Source organism: Theropithecus gelada, chromosome X, assembly GCF_003255815.1.
Source record: "Theropithecus gelada isolate Dixy chromosome X, Tgel_1.0, whole genome shotgun sequence".
Taxonomy (NCBI): domain Eukaryota; kingdom Metazoa; phylum Chordata; class Mammalia; order Primates; family Cercopithecidae; genus Theropithecus; species Theropithecus gelada.
The window spans coordinates 16,211,549-16,237,483 of NC_037689.1; the positions used below are offsets into that span (position 1 = coordinate 16,211,549).

Genomic DNA, 25,935 nt, shown 5'->3' on the forward strand with positions numbered 1-25,935 from the left:
AAGGATGTAACAAGAGCTAACACTACATATCTTTTAGCCATTAAAAGAAAACTCTATGCATAACTTTATGCTTATACATTTTACAACAACTGGATTAATTTTTTGAAGATCACAAATCACCAAAACTCAATCAAGATGAAACAAATCAGCTGAGTAGCCTTATAACCATTAAATAAAGTAAACTTATAATTAAAAAGTTCCAGAAGGAGAGCTCTCTAGGCAAAGATGGTTTTACTAGAGATTTTTAGCAAACACATAAATAAGAATCAACACTAATTTTACACAATCTCTTCCTGAAAATAGAAAAGGCGGAAACATGTCCTAACTCCTTCCAAACTCATTTTATGAGAACAGTGTTACACTACTACCAAAACCAGACAATGATAATGCAAAAGAAGTAATCTGTAGACCAATATATCTCATAAACTTAGATGCAAAAAGCCTCAACAAAATATTAAAACAAATAAAATCCAACAATTCATAAAAAGAATCTATACAATGACCAAATGGGATTTATTGCAGGTATATAAAGCTGGTTCAATATTAAAAACCAGTCAGTGGAATCCACCATATCAACAGGCTAAATAAGAATAGTCATGCCAATTGACACAGGAAATTATTTGAAAAAAATCCACATTCATGACAAATATTCTCAGTAAGTTAGAAATAGGGAGAAATTACCTTAACTTCATAAAAAGCATCTATAGGAAACCTATAGCTAACATCATACTTAATGGTGAAAGACTAATTGCTTTTCCCCTAAGATTAGAAACAAGGCAAGCATATCTATTCTCACCACTCTAATTCAGCATAGCACTGAAAGATCTAGTCATTGAAACATGCAAGAAAAGAAATAAAGGGAATGCAGACTGGAAAAGAAGATAAGCTATTGATATTTGTAGACGACATGATTGTCTGTGTAGAGATCCCAAGGAATCTACCAGAAAACTCCTAAAACTAATAAACAAATTAAGCAAGGTTGCAAGATACAAAATCAACATAAAAGTCAATTGCATTTCATATACTCACAATGAGTGTGAGGAAACTAAAATTAAAAATACAACACACCACTTACAGTTGCTTAAAGAAAATACAATTCTTAGGTATACACTTAACAAAACATATCCAGGGTCTGTATGCTTTACATTAGAAAATGCTGATAAGGTAAATCAAATAAGACCTAAATAAATGGAGAGATATACCATGTTCTTTGATTGAAGGACTCAACATCAATCAACATCAATAAATTTACATGAGTAAAGATGTAAATTCTCCCTATATTGATCTATAAGCTTAATGCAAACCCTATAAAAATGTCAGCAAAGTTTATTGTAGACATAGACAAGCTTATACTAAAGTTATGTGGAAGGTGCACACCCTAGAATAGGTAAAACAATCTTGACAAAGAAGAATAAAGTGGGATGAATCACTCTGCCATATACTAAAGCTTACTATATAGCTACATTCATCAAGATAATGTGATATTGGTGAAGGGAGAGAGAAATACATAAATGAAACAGAATAGTTCGCACAGAAATAGACCCATACAGATATGCTCAACTGATTTTTGGCGAAGATGCAAAAGCAATTCAATAGAGGAAGGAGAGCCTTTTCAAAAGCCTCGACATAAATCTCATATCTTACACAAAAATTAACTCAATATAGATCAATGGATTTAAATGTAAAATGTCAATCTATAAAAGTTTTAGAAAAAACACTGGATAAAATCTTAGGATTTAAGGCTAGGCAAAAAGTTCTTAGACTTGACATCAAAATCACAACCAATAAGAGAAAACATTGATAAACTGGACTTCATCAAAATTAAAAACTTTTGCTCTGTGAAAGTCCACATGAACAGGATGGAAAGACAAGCTACAGACTGGGAGAAAATATTTCCAAGCCACATATGTGACAAGCGACTAGTATTTAGAATATATAAAGAGCTCATAAAACTGAACAGTATAAATTCAAAAAATTCCAATTAGAAAATGATCAAAAGACTTGAAGAGACATTTCATTACAGAGGGCATACAGGTGGTTAATTAACACATAAAGATATTCCACATCAGCATCCATCAACGCAAATTAAAGCCAAGTTATCCAAATGATCTAAAATGCAAAATAACATATCACTCTGCATTCATTATAATGGCTAAAATAAAAAATAGAGACAACACTGAATGTTGATAAAGATGAGAAGAAACTGGATCACCTGCACATTACTGGTGGGAATGACTGTAAAATGGTACAACCACTCCCAAAAAGTGTTTGGCAGTTTTTTATAAAGCTAAAGATGTAATTAAAATATAAATATATAGTCAATATGCAAACTAGCAATTGCACTCTTGGGATTTATCCCAGAGAAATGAAACTTATGTTTACAACAAAAATCTGTACAAGAATGTTCATAGTAGCTTCATTCATAAGAACCAAAAACTGGGATCAGCCTGAATGTGGTCCAACAGGTAAATAGTTAAACACATGGGGATGTATCCATGCCATGGAATACTACTCAGTAACAAAAATAAACCAACTTGATACACTCAACAACTTGGACAAATCTCCAGTGAAAAAAAGCTTTAAGTGCCCTGAACCACATGCCAATATAGGCCTCTATATGATGGACAGGAGTTGAAATGTAACTACCCCAGTTTCTTAGGTGGAATGCCTCTGAACTGTCCATTCATTCTACACCATTTCCTGGGGTTCAAAAAAGCCAATCACAAAAGATTACATATTGAAAAGTTCATTTATGTGATCCTCTTGAAATGACAACGTTATGGAAATAGTGACAGGTTAGTGGCTGCCAGGTTTAGGAACAGGGTGGTTGGTGGCATCAGGAAAGTGGTAACTGTGGTTATAGAAAGGCAAACAAAAGGGATGCTTTGGTGATGGAACTATTCTGGATCTTAATGTGGTGATAGATACAGGAACCTACATGTGATTACATTGTATAGAACTAAATACACATACACACACATACATGAATACAAGTAAAACTAGGGAAATCTGAATAGGATTGATGGATTCTGGTTTTGATATTTTGCTATAGTTTTGTAAAATTTTACTATTGGGAGAAACTAGGTGAAGGGTATGAGAGATTTATTTCTATTATTTCTTAAAACTATAGTGAATCTATAATTATTGCAATAAAACTTTCAATTAAATACTCAATCATATTTTTTATTATATTTTCAGTTCTAGGATACATGTGCAGAACGTGCAGGTTTGTTACATAGGTATACACGTGTCATGGTGGTTTGGTGCACCCATCAACCCGTCATCTACATTAGATATTTCTCCTAATGCTATGCCTCCTCTATCCCCCGACCCCCCAACAGGGCCCAGTGTGTGATGTTCCCCGTCCTGTGTCCATGTGTTCTCATTGTTCAACTCCCACTTAGGAGTGAGAACATGTGATGTTCGTAATTAAGCATAGTTTTGTGTGACTACTTCTGGGCTTTCTATTCTAGTCCATTGATCTATGTGTCTATCCTTTTGACAGTATTACCGTGATTACTGTAGCTTTGTGGTAAGTTGTGAAATCTTGAGAATTTTCTTATATTTCAATTGTTATTGCCTATTTGCTCTTTTGGCTAAACTTTAAAATAATTGTGTCAATTTAAAAAGACAGGAATTTTGAATGAAATTGTGTTAAAACTTTAAATAAATTTGGTAAGGAATGCAATCTCTAAATAATGTTCTCTTTCAGCTATATGGTATATTACTCCATTTTTTCTCCAAATATTTTCTTTTTTTTGATAAATTTTGTCTTATGCACAGAGACTCTGCATTTTCTGGTTAGAATTGTGCCTTTTAGATTTTATAATATTTGATGCTATTATTGATTTAATCTTTTAACTTTAATAGTATTTTCTGGTAAGCATGCAAGTGATTTATTTCTGCGTATTTATCTTTATCCTGACATTTTATGGAACTCTTGAATTCTAAAAGGTTTTCAGTTGATTTTTTTGGGTCGTTAAGTAGGTATTTGCAGATAATAGTTATTTCTTACCTTTCTGAAAGTTTTCCCTGTTATTTTGCTGTTATTATGCTATTACAAAGACCAAAACTTTCATAAAACTGGAGCATAAGGCCACTAGAAACTCCAGGAGATGGTGTAGACAGCTCAGAGGTATTCTACCTGAGGAATTGGTCCAACTCCTATTTGTCATAGAAGGACATATATCTAGCATGTGGTAGGGGTGAGGATGACTCCAGGGCACTTGAAGTTTTTTCTAAAGGTGAACAAAGCAGTCTGTAAAGACCCGAGAAATTTCTCAGGCAAAGAAATTCAGGTGCTGGCCGTTAGAAATTCAGCACTAAGAGGCTTTGAAGGAGTAATAGGTGGTACACCAGCAGCATGTACTTGAGGAGTCTTCTTTCCTCAGTTCCCTACACTCTTCTCTCCCCTCACAAGTTCAAACTGCCCACCACTGCACACATACACACACTTATCCAGAAGTTGTGATTAGGTACCATAAAAAGAAGAGAAAAATATGATTCTCTGGAATTTGAAAGCATTTGATTCTTGTCTGAGTTTCCAAAACACAGAAATCACTGCCATTCTCACTGATGATGAATCAGTCCTAGGCAAAATGTCCTCCCATGAAGTAAAACATTTTATCTGAGCAAAACATACAAACAAAAAATAATGATTCCACAGGAAAAAGGTGGAATGATTCTCACAATGGTGAGAATGATTTGGAGCACAGCCATTCTCTACAGTGGTGATGTTGGGCCTCAGAGTGCTAGGCTGACCTGCTGGGCCTCCAGTTACCAGGATCTGGGAGTAGCAGCTTCAGGGACTGATTAATATCTTCTCTGAACCCTGGCTTCAGATACTGCTATATTTCTCATGCCCTTGAGACACAATAGGATGAAAATGAGAATTGCTTAGATTTCTTCCCTTCCAACTCTTTTAGATTCTTACTCTATAATGATCATTAAAATAAAAAAAAAGCTTCCTGTTATTCAAATTGATAACGTTTCTATAGTAGGTTTTGTTGATCTCCTATCTCTCAAATTCTGATGTCCTTATCAATGTACTTCCTAATCATAACATTCATTTAAATAATCTCCTGGCTTTGTTATGATTCCTCTCATCTGCAATCTTTATCAGTGTGTCCTTTAACTCAGAATCCACTTAATAAAATGTGTAATGTCATACTAACTTGGAAAGGTTTCACTGTAACATATGGTGATAAAGAAGGAGGCTCAAAGAAGAGAATATTAAAGAAGTAAAATGATTGCTATTACATCAGCCATCACTTAGAATTATATTCATCATCATCGCTATTGAAATTTTAAACTAGTATTTATTGAACATGATGTGAATGGAATGATATTAGGCATATGAATACAGTCTAGGACTTAGAGCTACAGGAATTTGCTAATACATATAAACCACAAAAAGGTGACAATAAGATATGAAACCTCAAATAATAAAGTACCTCTTCAAATACTTGTGATTTTCTCAGGTGGTATGTTTTAATTTCTTGCTTTTAATTTTTTGTGTATTTATTGTAGGTTTTCTAATTTGAGATTACTGTGAGGCTTGCCAATAATATCTCATTTTAACTGATGATAACCCTGATTGCAGAAACAAACAAGCAAAGAGAAAACTCTACACTTAACTTCATTCCCCTTGTTTTAACATTTTGTTGTTTCCATTTATATTTTACTATACTATGTCTTGAAAAGTTGCTGTAATTATTATTTTTGATAGGCTCATCTTTTAGTCTTTATACTCAAGATATGAGTAGTTTATATGCCACAATTATAGTGTTATAATATTTTGTGGGTATTTTGTGTGTGTGTTCGTACCGTTTCCAGTGAGTGAGTTTTGTGCCTTTAGGTGACTTCTTATTGCCCATCAAAGTCCTTTTCTTTCAGATTGAAGAACTCCCTTTAGCATTTCTTGTAGGACAGCCCTAGTGCTGATGAAATCCCTCAGCTTTTGCTTGTCTGAGAAAGTCTTTATTTCTTCTTCATGTTTGAAGAATATTTTCACTGAATATACTATTTTAGGATGAAAGCTTTTCTCCTTCAGCCCTTTAAATATGTCATGCCACTCTCTCCTGGCCTGCAAGATTTCCACTAAAAAATTTGCTGCCAGACGTATTGGAGCTCCTGCATGTTTGAAGGGTATTTCCACCAGATATACTATTCTAGGGTAACAGTTTATTTTTCCTTTAGCACTTTAAATACATCATGCCACTCTCTTCTGGCCTGTAAGGTTGCCACTGAGAAGACAGCTGCCAGCCGTATTGGAGCTCTATTTTATGTTATTCATTTATTTTCTGTTGCTGCTCTTAGAATCCTTTATTGTTGACCTTTGGAAGTTCAATTATTAAATACCTGGAGGTAGTCGTCTTTGGGTTAAATGTGTTTGGTGTTATATAACCTTCTTGTACTTGTATATTGTTATCTTTCTCTAGGTTTGGGAAGTTCTCTTTTGTTATCCCTTTGAATAAACTTTCTACCCCTATCTCTTTCTCTACCTGCTCTTTAAGGCCAATAACTCTTAGATTTGCCCTTTTGAGGCTGTTTTCTAGATCTTGTAGGCATGTTTCACTCTTTTCTATTCTTTTTTTCTTGTGTCTCCTCTGACTGTATTTTCAAATAGCCTGTCTTCAAGCTCTCTAATTCTTTCCTCTGCTTGATCAATAATTTTGTTCAGAGATCCTGATGCAGTCTTCAGTGGGCAAATTGAATTTTTCAGCTCCAGAATTTCTGCTTGATTCTTTTTAATTATTTCAAATCTCTTCATTTGAATTTGTTTTGTCTGTGTTCTCTTGATTTTCATTGAGCTTCCTCAACACAGCTATTTTGAATTCGCTGTCTGAAAGGTCGCATATCTCTGTCACTCTGGCATTAGTCTCTGGTACCTTATTTAGTTTATTTAGTGAGGGCTTCCTGGTTAGTCTTAATGTTTGTGGATGTTTGTTGTCTGGGCATTGAAGAGTTAGGTGTTTATTTTAGTCTTTTCAGTCTGGGCTTGTTTGTACCCATTCTTCCTTGGAAGACTTTCCAGGTATTAGAAGGTGCTTGGGTGTTGTGATCTAAGCCAACTTTGCAAGCTCAGTGATGCTGTGGTTCTTGCAGACTCATGGAGGTACCGCCTGGGTGGTCTTGGATAAGATCTGGAATAATTCTCCGGATTACCAGCTAGATACTCTTGTTGTTCTCTTACTTTTTCCCAAACAAATGGATTCTCTCTCTGTGGTAAGCCTCCTGGACCTAGGGTGGAGTGACCCAAGCACCCTTGTGGCCATCACCACTGGGACTGCACTGGGTTAGACCTCAAACCAGCACAGCACTAGGTCTTGCCCAAGGCCCATGGTAACCACTGCCTGGCTACTGCTGATGTTCTCTCCAGGCCCAAGGGCTGTACAATCCACAGGTGGCAAAGCTAGCCAGGTTTGTGTTCTTTCCTTCAGGATGGTGAGCTTCCCTTGGGCCAAGGGGGAGTCCAGAAATGCCATCTGGAAGCCAGGGCCTGGAGTTAAGGAACTTAGGACTCTACTTGGTGCTCTATTCCACTCCACTGTGGCTGAAGTGGCATGTAAGCTTCAAGACAAGGTCCTTCCCAGTCTTCCCTCTCCTTTCCTCAAGCAGAAGGATTTTCTCCCTGTGGCTACTACCACCCCCTCCATGCCCATGGAAAGTACTGCCTGGCTACCATCAATGTTCATTCAGGTCCCAAGGGCTCCTCAGTCAGCCTGTGGTGAATGCCACCAGGTCTGGGTCTCTCTCTTCTGGGTATTGGGCTCCTCTCTAGCGCAGGGAAGGTCCAGAAATACTGTCCAGGAGCCAAGCCCTGGAATCGGAGACCCCAGGAGTCTGCTTGGTGCTCTACCCAACTGTAGCCAAGCTGGTACACAAGCTGCAAGACAGAGTCCCTTTTACTCTTCCCTCTTTTTTCCTCAAACAAAAGGCATCTCACCCAGTGGCCACCATAGCTGGGAATGTGCTGGGTCACCCTTGATGCCAGCAAGGCTCTGGGTCTCACCCAAGGCCCACAATGAATACTGCCCAGCTACCACTGATGTTTCCTCAGGGCCCAAGGGCTCTTTATTTAACAAGTGATGAATTCTGCCAGAACTGGGTCCTTCCCTTCAAGGCAGCAGGTTCCCTTCTGGCCCATGGTGTATCTAAAAATGTTGTCAAGGAGCTAGGGCTTGGAATGGGGACCTCGGGAATCTGCCTGGTGCCCTATCCTACTGTGGCTGAGCTGGTATCCAAGTTGCAAGAGAAAGTCCCCTTTACTCTTTCCTCTTCTCTCCTCAAATGGAAGAGAAGAATCTCTCGCAGAGCTGTTGGGGATTGGGGTAGGTGTAATGCAAACACTCTCTTGGTGGTCCAGCTGGTATCTCAGCAGGTCATCTGTACCCTAAGTCCACTGGCTACGAGTCCAGCACAGTACCAGGACTTGCTCAGGAATTGCAGGCCTTGTAGGTTGGACTGCGTTTCAAGTTTATTCAGAGGCCGAGAGCACTATAGTCCATGGTGGTGAGGTTTGCCAGAATTCAGGTTCCAATTACTGGGATGGATGATTCTCCTTTGGCTAGGGCTGGTCTAAATGTTCCCTTCGTGAGCTGTGGCTGAGTTTTGCCCCATGTTGCTTTCTGCTGTGACAGAGCAGCACTGAGTTCCAATGCGAAGTCCCACAATCACTACACTCTCCTTTCCACAAGTGCACGGGTTTTCTTCCCATGCCTCAAGGCTACTGCCAGGGAATGGTAGACGAGTGATGTAGGCAATTCAATCATGTCTTTCCTACCTTCTTTAGTGACTCTTTCCTTAATATTAAAACCAGGCATTGTCATCACTCACCTGATATTTTGTTCTTATGAAGGTGTTTTTTTGTGTTGATAGTTTTTTGTGATGATAGTTCTTCAATTTGGTGTTCCTGCAGGGGGGGACAATCACTGCAAGGTTCTGTTCTTGTTCCACCTTTTTCCTCTTCAAATACTTTTGAATAAGGTCAGATGTACTTTGCTTTCCAACTTAAAACACTTAAGAATAAAAACTAAGCCAAAAGCACACTATTTGTATAAGTAATAATGGATGGCCAAGATGTGAGACCTGGTGATGCAATGTTGATTAGCAATTGCAGAGATTACTACTGCTGTTGTCCTCTGAAACTAGAACATTGAATGTGTTGCAGAGAAAAAAAAGCCTGCAGTCTATTTACTTTTCTTTCTCTTTCAAACCCTTTATAGCTAACACAACACATGGCTCAAAGGTTTGGTGTAAATACTGTTTACCTCAGGTAGAAGCTGAAGATTGAATTCATACCTTTGTATAAATTAAGCAAAATTAGATTATAAAATTCTTATTTTATTTTGACTTTCTTTTCTGAGCTTCTATCTTTACCTTATTTATAGTCACCCATCTATATAAAGTAAGTTGAATATAGATGGCATATTAATGCATATACCTGTACAGAGATGATGTAACTCAAGAAAAGTCATCATTTTAAATTTAAATTAAATTTCTACTGGTGGAGTTTACAACTGGTATTAACATTTAGGAGTGTATAGCAAACAAAGATTTGTTTTAAACCAATGGCCTCTTTGGAAAAAAATTACTTTTAGAATTCAGCAAGTGTTACAGAAATCATACAAAGGAATGGGAATTGAATTATAAAATGATGAGAACAATTTTTATATAGATTTCTTTTCATTTCATTTCTATGGTGGTTGTGGAATTTGTTATAAGTTAAGAGTCTAGTGAAGGATAAGGAATTGTGTAATTGGCTAGCGCTGGAATGTTTTTTAAAAATCTAGCCCTGAATGACAGCTAGAGGGAGAGAAGATGATAGGTAAGAAAGAAGAGAAAACATTCATGTACTTGTTCCAAAGGATAAAAACCAGCATTTATGTAAGGCAAAAATGAAAGTAGAACACAACAGCCCATTCAAGAGTTCTTAGTCATGGAGTGAAGAGGCTTTTATAGGGGAAATAGATAAGCACAGTTGTTTGGAGTGTTGTACAAACATGCTCCTTAAGAAGAGGGTCTTTATCTGAAAAAGAGCAGAAATGCCAAAAATGATCCTGAAAACCTACAAACCTACTTCTTTGAGAATAGAAAGGCAAGGAAACTTCTAGAAAGATTTTCATCTGAAACAGTTTAATTACTTTATTGATGAAATACATTTGTCCTCTAGAAAATTATTTTTGATCCCAAATCAAAAAGATATCTGTCACAATTTCTGATTTGATCTTACTTCCTAGGTGATATGAAATGACTTTAAAACATCAAGGACTATGTAGGCTACTGTAACTCAAGGAAAATCAGGACAGGGGCATGACCAGAAAATAATTCAGGAAACAACAATTAACATGTGTTATTGTATGCCTGCTACCAGGCCCAAGAAGCTTTCTAAGATTTAGTGATGAGGTAATGACTTTAGATCTAAATCCTTGCTGGCCATAGTCAAATATAGCTCTATTTCATGATTTTTTAGTATATCAACATTTGTACAACATGTCTTTTGTTCTACAGTTAGCAAACTGGACTTTTTTTTTTTTTTTTATCTTGTTGGACTTTCCAACCTAAGCAAAAGAACTATATAGCTTGCAAATTCAACTCTAGGAACTGATGGAGACTATTAAAATCTACTTCTATCACCTAAAATTTTTGCAATCTGGTTCTTATTGTCATTATAAGGACTTTTTTCATTTAAAAATCAATAGTGTTCCATTTCTTAATCATTTTGAGATCAATATTAAATAACCAAAGCAGCTCTTAAAAAGGCAATTTAGCAATAAATTTTCACCTAAACTAGAATTGGAGCAAATTGATTATATTCAAGTCTCAGCAGTCTTCCCCACTATATTTTATGACATTAAACCATCCCTATTTAACACTACATAGTGTGACAGGACAAGGTAACAAATGTCTCCTACAGCTTTTATAAAAGCCAAAAATGGATGGTTTTGTAGTAAATACACACTTGAGAAACTTATTGCTGTAAATTGCAGAAAGGCTAAATTATTTGGGAGAAGATTAACCCTGTCAATAATTCACTCTGCTACTATAGGCAGCAGTAAAGTTTCTATGGAACCAGTTAATAGCATTGACAGTCATTATGCTGTTGAGAGTAACAAAATAGAAATAACACAGCATGATATTCTTCCACTGTGAGACAAAGTGGTAAATAAAACTATATAGGTATAAGGTATGTTAATCACTTCAAGAAGGCTAAGAATGTATCGATAATTCTATATCTTGTTGGTTCGCATAGTGTTTGGTCTCTAGATTTCAGAAGCCCCACTGAATGTATATATTCTATTTCATGGCATTTATCATAATTATAATTTAAAAGGGGGTTATCTAATTGGTGATATATAGTCTGTCTCTTCTAATAGAATCTAAATTCTGAAAGAACATGAAACTATGATCCATGTATGCTGTTTTTACTAATACGTCCTTGGTGCCTAGTACTGTGTCTAATATAGGGAAAACATTCTATACTATTTGTTGAAAAAATACAAGAATTGAGTAGATGAGTCATTGTTTAGTACAAACATACAATTTGAACAATTCACAAATAATCTGCAAAAAATACATTTAACACATTCAGCAAAATGATAGACTCATCACAAGTCTCATTCCTCAGTTGAGTTTTTACAATTGGTCTCTCAAGCCTCACTGCAGTCAAAAGATACATCCTGTAATCACTTCAGTTGCTGAAGCATCTTGACCCTTTAGACAATAAAGAGAAGCAACATACACTTCACTCAGAAATATGAGCTGAGAAAGATTTCCCCCTTGGTTTCAAGGTTGTGAATGGGGACATGGAGGGATTAACTCACTCAGGCACATTCAAGAACCACTACCACTATCTTAATTTGCTCCTCCCCCTACCCAAAATAGACATCAAGATAAGGACCTGGGAGCATGTATTTTGTTTAGGAGGTGATCCACAGCCACATGAGTGATAAAGAGTGGGAAGCAAGACAGTGAGGAGAAAAGCCAATAGAGGGTGCATTAAAGAACAGGTTATTGCAATGGGCAACTGAAGCAATCCTGATGGGAACTGTATTAGTCAGGGTTCTCCAGAGAAATAGAATCTATATATATGTACCCTTATGTGTGTGTGTGTGTATGTGTGTGCATGCACGTGCGTGTGTGTGTGTATATATACAGAGAGAGAGAGGAGGCAGAGAGATATTTATTATAGTAGTTAGCTTATGAAATGATGGAGACTGAGAAGTTTCACTATTTGCAAGCCGAAGGAAGGACTAGGAAAGCTGACAGTATAACTCCCATCACTAGTCCCAAGGCCTGAGAACCAGGAACTCCTATGTCTGACGGCAGGAGAAAATAGAAGATGGGAGTCCCAGCTCAAGAAGAGAGAGCATGTTAGCATTCTTCTACCTTTTTGTTCTATTCAGGCCCTCAAGGGATTAGATGATGCCTGCCCAAATTGATGAGGTGGTCTTCTTTACTCAGTCTACTGATGCAAATGCTAATCCCTTCTAGGAACACTCTCATAGATATATGCAGAAATAATGTTTTACAGCTATCTGGGTATCCCTTAGCCCAGTCAAGTTGACATACAAAATCATGAGAACCCTCAGGGAAACTACATGAAATACACTCCAGAATCTTCCTAGAGAGTGATGGGGAGACTAAGGCATTTATCTACCAACTCTGATTCCCTATTGTTTGAGGGTTGTCCTGAGGGGTGTTAACTTTCTACAACTTCCACTTGCATCCATGTACACTTAAGCAGGCTCCTGTGGTGCCAGAGAAAGCTCTCAAGCAGAGAAGCAGAGTCACAGGTGCTTGAGGTAGGGTTCATGCACAGAAACAGCTGCAGGTGAACTCAGAGGTGGGTCAAAGGACTATACAGGATTACAATAGTGTCTGCTCAACCATTTTATTATGTTTTGTGCTTTTGTACTTACAAAGCCCTTCTTCATATAGTTATAATTGAATTCTCACAACTACTCTACTCTGCACTGTTGATATTATTCCTAATATTCCTCATTCATTTCATACTTAAAGAAGTTGACATTTTAGGGAAGTGAAGTTCCCTTCTTTAGGCAATAAGCAGCTGATCCAAGTCTCAATCTCACTCTTCTGACTTCAAAGCCCATACACTTTGCCCCTTGTTACATCACCTCAGGAAAGATAAGTTGGTTGGCTTCTAAATAAACAGTGATACCAGTCAGTGCATGATGTGCTGATGTTATAATTTATTTTCATGGCAGTTTCTGTCTCTTGTAGCAAAGGTGGAGGATGGTGACCCATATTTCAGGTTGAGGCTAAAAACAAGGTCCATCAGAAGAGTCAACTACAAAGGCTCTGCTCCAGCTAAAAAGAATTGTTCGATAGAGCACACCAGAGTGGTTTGTCCAGTAAGGCACAAGGAAATCATTGAACTTTTCTAACAGAAAATAAATGACTTCTTGGGGGGGGGACTTTCATTTGAGGAGAAATAAAGTATCATTAACCAATCTGTTCAATAACACCAAAGAAATGCTAGCAGATAGTCATGTTCCCTAGAAACAAATATATATTTAGAGTCATTTCTTAATCATCTGTAAACTTCCACAAGATAAGTATAAGAGGGCTGTACTGTGTTTGGTTATGTCTACCTTTTATTTCCAGGAAACTGAATGTATTTTTGATTCAAATCAGACTAATACTTTAGTCTGTACATTATATCTAACTGCTAATATTTGCCTAAGATATATGTAGGTATATGTCATTGATTTTGGAATGCTTGCAGAAATTCATATGCCACATGGGTAAAATTTGTGCAAGATGTTGACACTATTTTTCATAGGTGACACATTTCCCTAAAAACACATTGCAACACTGAGGTAAACTATTTTGTTTCTTCAACAGTGTAACATAGACACTGGGACCCTTTCCTCTAAGGTCCTTTCAAGATTAACAGTTAACAGTTGTAGTACCAAAGTATGTCAATACTAGGAAACTTTAAGAAAATCTTTTTAGCTTCACCAGCCCTGTCTTTGACTTCTGTGGTTATACGCGGGTAGTCTAATCTTTCTTGCAGAAGTCTTGACTATATTGTCTTATTCTTCATAAAATAGTGTAGTAAGCTAGAGAACACTGGAATCCTGAGTATCCTAGGACAGTCTTCCTTTCTACATCAGCTGCTCTCCTTGCTTCTCCCTCTTTTCCTTGTTAGCACATCAAGCAGATGATAGGCCAAAGCAGCAAAATAAATACAAAGAAAGAAAATGTCATTGTACTTTGTGTTGGATTATTTTGCTTTTATGATGTCTTATATATTAAATGAATTCACACTTTGATACTTCCCTATCAGAAATTAGACAAAGAAATCCTCAGGGAGACTGGACAATCACAATTTTTTTCTTTCTATCAGAAAAAGTCAGTAACTAATAATAGGCAATCTTGGTAGAACTTTGATTTTGTCCATTTTCCTATGATTTGCACTTATGTGTATATATGTGTATATTTGAAAACAACTACTAGCATCTTTTGCTCATAGCAATGTTGATAAAAATACATTAAGATTCTCATGTGCTCTTCCGGTTCTAGGTGCTTCGGGAGCCGCGGCTAAAGGTGCAGACATGGCCAAGTCCAAGAACCACACCACACACAACCAGTCCCGAAAATGGCACAGAAATGGTATCAAGAAACCCCGATCACAAAGATACGAATCTCTTAAGGGGGTGGACCCCAAGTTCCTGAGGAACATGCGCTTTGCCAAGAAGCACAACAAGAAGGGCCTAAAGAAGATGCAGGCCAACAATGCCGAGGCCATGAGTGCACGTGCCGAGGCTGTCAAGGCCCTCGTAAAGCCCAAGGAGATTAAGCCCAAGATCCCAAAGGGTGTCAGCCGCAAGCTTGATCGACTTGCCTACATTGCCCACCCCAAGCTTGGGAAGCGTGCTCGTGCTCGCATTGCCAAGGGGCTCCGGCTGTGCCGGCCAAAGGCCAAGGCCAAGGCCAAGGATCAAACCAAGGCCCAGGCTGCAGCTCCAGCTTCAATTCCAGCTCAGGCTCCCAAAGGTGCCCAGGCCACTACAAAGGCTACAGAGTAGGTATCTCTGTCTGCCAATGTGAGGACAGAAGGACTGGTGCGACCCCCTACCCCCACCTCTGGGCTGCCCTCTGCATGGGGCTGGGGTCCTCCTGTGCTATTTGTACAAATAAACCTGAGGCAGGAAAAAAAAAAAAAAAGATTCTCATGTGGTTGACGCTAGCATTTACATCCAATGTAATTAGAGATGAGAAAGGAGGTGCCAGCTAAGGAGGTGTGAAAGAAGTATTTCATTATTTTTCAAGGTCAAAGATATCACACATCATATTTATGTTAAAAAATTATGGCTCGCTTCTTCACTTCCATCCATTTCAATGTTATTTGCTATTTACTCTCTGGCGTATCTACTGTCCTATATTTTCTCATTCAGAATAAAATTTGTTTTTGTTTGGCTTTCTTTTGTCTTCTTAAACTGTTTATTGATGTACAATATACATACAAATAGTGCACAAATCATAATGCATATCTATTTTTTTTTTTTTTTTTGCCAGTTTGTTTGTTTTGAGATGGAGTCTCACTCTATCACCCAGGTGGGAGTGCAGTGGCACAATCTTGGCTCACTGCAACTTCTACCTTCCGGATTCAAATGATTCTCCTGCCTCAGCCTCCTGCATAGCTGGGACTACAGGCGCGCACCACCATGCCTGGCTAATTTTTTTGTATTTTTAGTAGAGATGGGGTTTCACCATATTGGCCAGGCTGGTCTCAAACTCCTGACCTCATGATCTGCCCGCCTCAGCTTCCCAAGGTGCTGAGATTACAGGCATGAGTCACTGTGCCCGGCCACATCTAAGGTTTTTAAAAACTGAACATACCTTTGTAACCTGCACAAGATAAAGAAATTGAACATCATTAGAACTCCCAGGGCCTCCAAGGGACGTGGAACTGTCTCTTCTAGTCACAACCCTCTCCACAAAGGTACCCTGTATACTAACTTCTAACCACATGTGTTAGTTTTGTCTCCTTTTTAATTTTATATAAGTGGACTAATACAGTATGTACTCTTTTGTGCCTGGCTTATGTCCCTCAACAATTTGTGAAAATAATCTATATTTTTGTATGTAGTTGCAAATTATTCATTCTCATTGCTGCATACTATTCTATTGTTCAAATATATCATGGCTTATTTACTAGTTTACTGTTGAAGGACATTTGGGTAGTTTTCTGATTGAGGATATTACAAATAGCATTATCATATCCTTGCATATGTCTTTTGGTGAATATATGTATACATTTCTCTTGTGCATCTACCCGTGAGTGGAATTGCTGGGTCTTAGGGTGTGCATACATTCCTTTAATTAGATACTGCCAAACGGTTTTCCAAAGCAGTTGTATTAATTTGCACTGCTGCCAGAATTTTTTTTTTTTTTTTTTTGCTGTCTTTTGCTATTGATCAGTCAAAAGCATGAACAATTTTTCCAAATTATTGTGATGAGTGGGCTATTTGTGGGTAGGAGAAAAAGTAGAGGAGGGAATAAAAGAAGAAGGCTTCCATTATTTCCCCTACAAGGATGTAAGCTTAAGAACCGACGGAATGAGGGGCTAGAAATCTAAGTATAGAAGAGAAAGCAGAGTCAAGGGAGAGAACTTTTGCCAAAAGAAGAGTTGAATCCCTAAGAAGCTTGGACAGAGGAGGGGTTTTGAGAACAGCATGGCATTTGAAAAAATCAAAGGTATATTCTGGTTTAGCCATATCATGTATTCTGGGGAATGTGGAAAACTATTATAAAGGAGCTGTATCTGTGAGTTTTTATGGCATTTGGTTGCTATACAGAAAAATAAGATTCCAAAAAGAGATCAAGATGTTCTCTCCACATTGGCTTGGAGCACCATGGGTTTTGGCTACACTTCAGAGTCTCAAGATCTTCGTAGTCATGGCACCAGATGTCACTTATCACTGTCACTTATCACTCTTCAGGTCGTGGCAGGATATGCCAGTCCTGAACAGAAACAACCACCTCTAGGTACCAGGATAGCCATAAGAGACCCTCCTCAACCAAGCAGATAGTGAAAAGGGAGTTCAAGTCTGATGGGAAGAAAACATCAGACACCCCACTACAGAATAGCTTAGTTTCTATGTTGACATGCCAGATACGCTTTTAAAAGGTCAAATCTTGCCTTCTGTGTCAGGCTTTGTTTTATTTTACTCATTATTGTATCTATAATTAATTCATTTTATTCAACAAAGTGCCCTTTTAATACTAACAATGCGCCAGGCATGGTGCAAATCACTGAGGGTAAAATAATAAATTCCACAGATTTGATATCTTTTTCCATGGAACTTATAGTTTATTAGGATTCTGTGTAGTAATATTGACTGAAAATTGTGTTTAGATAGATAGTATCCTGGCATCCTGGATGGCCTGACTATATTGAGTATTCAACCAATAATAAAGTTCTAGGTTGGATGTTTGTTTGGTGAATGTGAATCAGGGCCAGAAAATGAATGTGAAAAATAGAACCAGCTGTGAATTAGTTCCCCTTGTAACAGATATTTATTTGTGAGGACATGGTCCAGTGAGTGTCCTGAAATTATCACATGTGGCTCTTGGGGCAATACTGTTTAATCTCGCTTGTTAATGTCCTTAGTTGTAAAGTGGCATCATTGTCTTCTGTAATTTACCTTATAAGGTTACTTTGGGCATCAACCAACATAATGTAACTCAAAGCATTTTTTTTTTTTTTTTGAGACGGAGTCTTGCTCTGTCACCCAGGCTGGAGTGCAGTGGCCGGATCTCAGCTCACTGCAAGCTCCGCCTCCCGGGTTCACGCCATTCTCCTGCCTCAGCCTCCCGAGTAGCTGGGACTACAGGCGCCCGTCACCTCGCCCGGCTATTTTTTTGTATTTTTTAGTAGAGATGGGGTTTCACTGTGTTAGCCAGGATGGTCTCGATCTCCTGACCTCGTGATCCACCCGTCTCGGCCTCCCAAAGTGCTGGGATTACAGGCTTGAGCCACCGCGCCCGGCCTAACTCAAAGCATTTTAACAGTCAGTTTGGTGCAATGGAAGATATCATTGCCATGAAGACAAACATTACTTAATGTAAAGTGATAAGTGTAACATCCTCTATATTCACAACTAATTCACCAATGTGGAAAACAGAGACTTTTTACTCTTACGTTTTCTACATTATTAAACCTCATGAGAATTACACAAGGTTGATAGTTGACAAAACGTTTGAGTCTCCAGAATTTCCTACCTCTACTTCATTTTACAGATGTGGAAATTTAAGTTTAGATAGGTTCAGCCATCCATTAGGGGTATCACAGTCAAACAAATGAGATGACTGAAACTCATTAGAAGTGTCAAGCACAATAGTCATAGGCTAGTAGCTTGAAGATAGCAGCAAAACCTGTATGACTATGTTAACTTCAGATAATGAGTAAGCAAATCACTTGAGAGACACAGGCAGAATTCCAAAGGTGTGTTGACTATGGAGTAATTAGTAACCTATAAGATATGTTAAGGATGGAATAAATGCAATATATAATGGGGAAAAAAACAAGTGTCTGCTGAGAGATAGAAAGGAATAGAAGGACCAAGTCATAATCATTATACATAGCTGACAGCTATGTCATTTCCTAAACTGATCATCCATTGGGAAGTACAGTTCCATACAGGCCCCACATGTGCTCTACCTAGAAATGCAAATAAAACACGACTATTTAGCAAGTTTACTGGCAAGCTATAGCTATGGCCAGGTAGGTGCACTTGTCCACGCATCTCTGCAATAGCGCAATTTTGTGCCATTAGCCTGGGGCCCCTTCTGTCTCTGCTTCTTCTTGTTTGGACCTCAGTTCTGGTCTTACAAGCACACCATCAGTAGGAAAGGCTGATAAGCAGAGAGAGACAAGACCATTGCTGACCCCAGGATTCAACCAGTGTGATTCTTCTACCCACTTGTGTGTGTGAACCTACTCCGCCTCTTGCCCCTTGCTCCTCACTGTGTGTTTTCAATTGTTTCAATAAATTGTGTGATTTGCATATTTTAATTTGGTCCATAAGTCTTTCTGTTTTATGGTCTCTGACAGAGCATGCATGCTACTTAGAGGTCACTGTTGCATCAAGGTAGTATCTCACATAACAATTTCCAAATGACTTCCATTCTATTAAAAACATGGACCAAATTATATCAACGATGGAAAGTGGGCAACTCAGTCAAACTGCCATCAGGAAAACCTGTGACCAGAAAGCTATGATAATAACAAGATATGAAAGCCTTGAACTCAAGTCTCAGAAGCCTCCTTGCAATAGAACTGAATAAGAATTCCATGAATTCAACCAGGATTTCTTTCCAAAATGCTTATTTTCAGATTGTAAAACCACCAATGACATGGTCGAGTGCTTCAGTAAACAAAATAATAATGCACATTTATGTTCACAGAACACTAACTTTAACAGATTTTAGGATATCTGCCATGTTTTCCCTTCCATTTTTGTGAAGTTGAAGATAAAATATTTAATGAAAGTGGAATTTCGAGTAAAAAAGTAATGCACACTGATGAAGAAAGGAAAGAATATGAACCCAGAGCTATTCGTAATGTTCTTACTATTACATTACAAATAGTAAGCTATTTGTAATGAGCTTACTCAACAATATGAAAGATTATAGGTTCATTGACAGAAAGAATGAAAATGAAACTAATAGTCTCTGCATTTATCTGATCTCAATATTTTCTTATCTGATTTTCTAATTAGGATTTAATAGCTTATAAAATTTTGGATTCTTTTAAAGAATTCTTTACAATGAAAATGTTCAAACTTATTGAAAATAGCATAATGATCACATATCCAAACTCTAGAGTTAACAATTTTTAATATTTTGTCATATTTTTATCACCTATTTTTCACTAAAACATTTCAAAATAAATTATAGACTTCTTGACATTTCATTTCAAAATGATTCACTTTACAGTTCTAAAGAAGACATACTCCTACATAACCATAATATCATTATCAATATCACCCTTTTAAAAAGTAACTATTTCCCAATATCATCTAACACTTGGTCCATACTCATGTTTTTCTGACTATTCCCAAAATGTCTTCTAAAGTTGTTTAAACAAGGATTACACATTCTATTTATTTGTGAGATCTCTAGATACTTTTAATCTACCATAGCTGTCATAGACTCTTTTTCCATGACACTGACGTGTTAAAAAATACCAGGTCAGTTATCCTTAAAACATCCCACCTTCTGTAAGTACTGATGGTTCCCAACTTACAATGGTTGGACTTTTTTTTGACTTTACAATGGTGTGAAAGCAATACACATTCAGTAGAAACTGTACTTGCAGTTTTGAATTTTGGTCTTTTCCTGGGCTAGGGATATGCTATGGTATGTGCAATACTCTCTTGCCGTGCTGGGCAGCAGCAGTAAGACATTCTGTTTTTCACATTCAATACAGTATTCAATAAATTACCTGAGACATTCAACACTTTATTATAAAACAGGCTTTGTGATAGATGAATTTACCCAACTGTAGGCTAATGTAAGTGTTCTCAGCATGTTTAAGGTAAGCTATGAAGTTCAGTAGGTTAGGTGTATTAAATGCATTTTCAGTTTACAGTGGGTTTATTGGCACATAACTCCATCATAAGTCTAGGAGCATCTGTATCTGTTTCATCATGGTGATTTGAGTAATTTGTTCTTCTATCTTCTGTATTTCCTGGAAACTAGAAATAAGATCTATGGGTCTGTTAAATATTTTGTTGTAAGAATTCCATAGGTGTGCTACATACTTTTTATCATATCACATCAGGAGGCATAAAGATCTGGTTCCCAAAGTTAACTGTTGATAGTTGAAACATTCATTTTATTTGCTTTTGTCTCAGGCTGAAGAAAATGGTCATTGGTGACATAATCATTATTTTGACAATGATCAAGTTGTTTTTATCATTAACTGAACTAACCAGATAGTGGATATTAACCATATCATATAATCATATGTGCCATATATTGGCCTCTATTTTGGAAAAAATACACTTTTAACATGGTCTTATAAAAAGAAACCTTTATTAATTCCAATAAAATATAATTATCAGGGAAATAATTAGACACCGAAGTTTCACAGAAATAAGTTCCTTCTGCAATGTGGTAAGCATACTCCTTAAAAGGCATGGTTTTCCTTTTTAACTGTCTGGATCAGTCTTTTTATATTAACCTTATATAAAGGTTTTTTTTTTTTTTTTTGTAGTTAAGGACTTTTAAAAAATCTCGTCTAAATTGCCTTTTCTTGACTGCCAAAGTTACTTAATAGAGGTACTGGGAAGAGTTTTTTCATTTATTACTTTTGGCATTTTATTGAAAAAAAATGTCTTTTATCAACAAATGTGTTTGCTATGCTAGCAAGACAGAACTCAGAAGAAATATTGTTCTTCCCTCTGCTCATAGTCCCTAGTTTATTCTGGCCCTCTGAATTAGTTTCTGATTTTTCTGGATTACATACAAACTCTCTGCCTCATTTCAGTTAGAGGTCGAAATTTTAAATACATATCATGACTTTGGAATGACAATGCATAGTGGAAAAAAGTTTGCCAGCCCATTGCCCCCTCTTCCTCTAGAAATCACTTTCACACACTCACACAACCTCCCTCCCATAGCTATTTGATCCTCTTACAGTGAACTAATTAGCTAGAAGTTGCTGAGCTAAAGTCAAAACAATGCAAAGCCAAAGACACAAGGAAATGAGACATTTGAAGCAGAAAAAGCTGGTTTTCAGAAAAGAGAGCTGCAGAGTCACCAAGAGCCCATAAGAGCCCTGAGACAGAACTAATTCAGTTTTTCAGGGATAGAGAAAACAATCCCATTTTCCTAGTGTCAGAAAAGAGTCATTCTCTTACAGATTTTCAGTTCCTTGTACCAGTTCTCATGAGATCTGGTAGTTTTTTTTTTTTTTTTTTTTTTTTCCGATTTAATATTCCTATATATAGTATTTACAATGTTTCATCACCCTAGGTTGATTTGACTAATGGCAAGTTGCTTTCTGTTGCTTTCAACCACAGAGGCTTGCAATGTAATATGAACAGATATCACCTCTTGGTTTTCTAATCTAAAAAATGATGACAAATGAAGACCACCATCTTCCTCTTTGCATCACTTCCTTTATTAAACCTGAAACCTTTTAGCTACGGATAAGTTGTATCTTCAGAATCTTTCTTCTTTCAATATCAGGAATTGCTGTGCTTCTCCATAGCATGTGGCTTAGTTTTATTTTGTGGTTTGCATGAGTTGAGAAGCTGATTGCTATGGTTTAGATATTTGACTCCTCCAAAGCTCGTGTTGAAATTTGATCCCCCAGTGTGGCGGTGTTTGGAGGTGGAGCCTAGTGGAAGATATCTGGGACATGGAGATGCAACCCTCATACACGGCTTAGTGTCAGTCTCTAGGTAGTAAGTTCTGGGTTCTTGGGGAAATGGATTAGTTCCCACAAGAGTGAGTTGTTAAAGAGAACCTGGAGTCTCCCCCATCTCTCTTGCTTCCTCTTTTTCCATGTGATCTCTGCACCTGCAGCTCCCCCTTCACTTTCTGCCAGGAGTGGAAACAGCCTGAGGCCCTCACCAGATGCAGATGTCACTGTTGTGCTTTTTTGTACAGCTCACAGAACTGTAAGCCATAATCTTTTCTTTATAAATTACTCAGCCTCAGCTATTCCTTTATAGCAGCACTAAACCAAATAACAAGAGATCAAGATTGACTTTTCATTTTTATGACTAGAAAACTTAAAATTAAATTTGAAACCCATATAGAACAATGGTTTAGGAGTTTGTAATGTGTAGTTTTTTACTAAGCTCATTTTTTGATTTATTTTCCAAAATTATCTGTTCTTTCTTTTCTTCCTCTCTCCGTCACCTATGCCCATATTATGCAATGTTGTCTTATTTTATAAACCTTTTAAATAAATGAATTCATATCCTACCCAATAGTTTAGCAAACAGCTGTATGCATCAAATATGGTCCATAAACATTTGTTGAATTTTCTTTCACTGAAAGCCACAAATAATCTTCTGAATGCAATAAGCAGGGACTACCTAACAGAAAACCTTTTTGGACCTAAAGTAAAATGTCCTGCCTAAAATATATGTGGTCATTAACCATATCTACATATCTATCTATCTATCTATCTATCTATCTATCTATCTATCTATCTATCTATCTAATCTATCTATTATATATCTAATCCCTATCATGTAGATAACATTTTCAAAGTATATGATAATATTCAGGGCTGGGCATGGTGGCTCACGCCTGTAATCCCAGCCAAGGCAAGTGGATCACCTGAGGTCAGGAGTTTGGGACCAGCCTGACCAACATGGTGAAACCTCGTGTCTATTAAAAATACAAAATTAGTCGAGCATAGTGGCGCATTCCTGTAGTACCAGCTACTTGGGAGGATGAGGCAGGAGAATTGCTTGAACCTGGGAGGCAAAGGTTGCAGTGAGCTGAGATCGTGCCATTGCCTGGGCAACAGGAGTGAAACTCCGTCTCAAAAAAAAAAAAAGTATATGATAATATTCAATGTATTAACTTAGATAAAAATGCACATTTTAAACAGTATTATATGCAAATATAATGCTTTATATTTTCTGCTTCCATTTTATTAAACACTCTTATTCAAACCTTTTATATGCATCTTCAACATCACTCACTATTATTAATGTTCCTATTAGTAGACACTTAAAAAAAATATTTTATATTATGAAAGTTTTTCAACATACTCAAAAGAGAAGTTTATAATCTTTCATAAACCTATTGCCTGGCTTCAACAATTTTCAACATATGGCCAATTTCATCTAAATCTCTACCCATTTACCTTCTAATAGTTCCCTATTGGATTGTTTTGAAGTAAACATCATATTATTTCATCCTAAAATACTTCAGAATGTATCCTATTTGATAAGAATCTACATTTTGTAACAAAAGTATAATATATTAATTCCTAAAAAGGTTAATTATAACATTTAATGTCATTAAAATTACTAGTTGATGTTTAAAAAATCCATGATTTTTTAAAAATGCAATTGCTTTGTTCAAATCAAGATCCAAATAAAAGCCATAGATTACATTTAGTCAATGTGTCTTTTGAGTACCTTTTAGTCCTTAGGTTTTTGACTCTTTTCTATTTTTACTTGCAATTTATTTATTTATTTTTAATTTTGAGACTGAGTTTTGTTCTTGTCTCCCAGGCTGGAGTGCAGTGGTGCAATCTAGGCTCACTGCAACCTCCACCTCCCAGGTTCAAGTGATTCTCATGCCTCAGCCTCCCGAATAGCTGGGATTACAGGCATGTGCCACCGTGTCCGGCTAATTTTTGTATTTTTAGTAGAGATGGGGTTTCGCCATGTCCACCAGGCTGGCTCAAACTCCTGACCTCAGGTGATCCGCCCACTTTGGCCTCCCAAAGTGCTGGGATTACAGGCATGAACCACTGTGCTCAGCTGCAATTTATTTATTGAAGAAACTATTTTCTAATTGAATGGACAATTATAATATTGGTATTTATATTCTGAAACCAATAGTAGGATAAAAGAAATTAGTAATTATATTAAAATTGCTAGAAACCAAGATTTTCAGTGAAAGTAAAAGAAAATACAAATAAAAATCAAATACATTAAATAAAAACCCCATGAATCCAAATTTGAATTAAATATTCTCATGATATATTTTTCTCTTAAAAATATGAGGTCAGACCACATGAAACTGCTGATACTTCGTCATTTTTGATTTATAGAAAAGGCAGTTTCATATGGTTCAAAACGATGTGGTTCATATGGTTGTTTTCTAGCTCTGTACAAAAAGGCATGTAAATGAAGTCTAATATAATATCAACAAGTGTTTCTACCACTGAAATTGTGGTCTCTACATATCATTTCCCATTACAAAGAAAAGGGTTATTTGGAAAAATTGCTAATTCTATATCTGGGGCATGAATTGTGTCAGATAAGCTTGGAATATGTTGTCATACCATAAAGCAAGGACATTGGCACAGGATATTGGCACTGTGTATGCACTTATACTGAGATGCATACAGATACCATAAAGTAGGGACATTGGCACAGGATATTGGGATTGGGTTAGTAGGACTTAGGGGTCAATTTGATGTATTTGATGATTGTTGCACACAAAGTAAGTCAAGAGCATTTCCTATTTACATTTTCAAAACTATGGAAGGTTGGGGGATTTTACTTGAACTAATTAGTCAATAATAGCTTCAGTCGGTGATTTTCTCTTTCTCATTCTCCAGTAGATTTACCTTCCTTTAGAGGATTAGTGAGCAACATTTTATTGATAAACTTTCTTTCAGAACATTTAATACTTAACTCCAGGGAAGGTCAATGGGTAATAGAAGGTCGTAATTTACATTTCTGGTCAATGTAGAAACATGTCTATATAAGTGTGGGCAACATTTAACTATATACAGAGACAAAGATCCTTTGCTTTGGGATAAACTAGAACAAAATTAGATAAGGATCTTTATTACTAATGACATCCAAATGCCCCCAGGGCACAGGGAAACTATTTGTGATTCTTGTGATTACTATAAGGGGAGTTTAATAGAGTCTTCTGAGATACTATTACGTCTTTCAATGGAAACTGAATGACTGTTTGATTCTAATAAAGCTGACTCCAAATGAAAATGTAAATTAAAATATTAGAACTGTGTGTAGATGCTCCTACCACACTGGATTTCTAGGCTTTGTATATCTGAGACCTAAATGAAATGAAAAACAGTAGGAATAAATCCTGAATTTCTCCTAGGCCACTTATGTGAGCAGATAAATGCAGAGAAATGGATAAAGTTATCTGAAGTCTTTATCTAGTCTTGCCAGCTGGTCTTTTCTACATTGGATGTGGACAAAGTCTCTGGACATGAGAATA

At 36.9% G+C, this 25,935-nt stretch overlaps 1 protein-coding gene across 1 annotated transcript; it reads left to right on the forward strand.

Moving 5' to 3' along the window:
- The first annotated feature begins 14,537 nt into the window (after positions 1–14,537).
- Positions 14,538–21,330, forward strand: LOC112615383 (60S ribosomal protein L29-like). Its single transcript, XM_025371985.1, has 2 exons — positions 14,538–15,092; positions 21,319–21,330. The coding sequence occupies exon 1, from the start codon at positions 14,583–14,585 to the stop codon at positions 15,054–15,056; it is 474 nt and encodes a 157-aa protein (XP_025227770.1). The 5' UTR covers positions 14,538–14,582; the 3' UTR covers positions 15,057–15,092; positions 21,319–21,330.
- Positions 21,331–25,935: the final 4,605 nt, after the last annotated feature.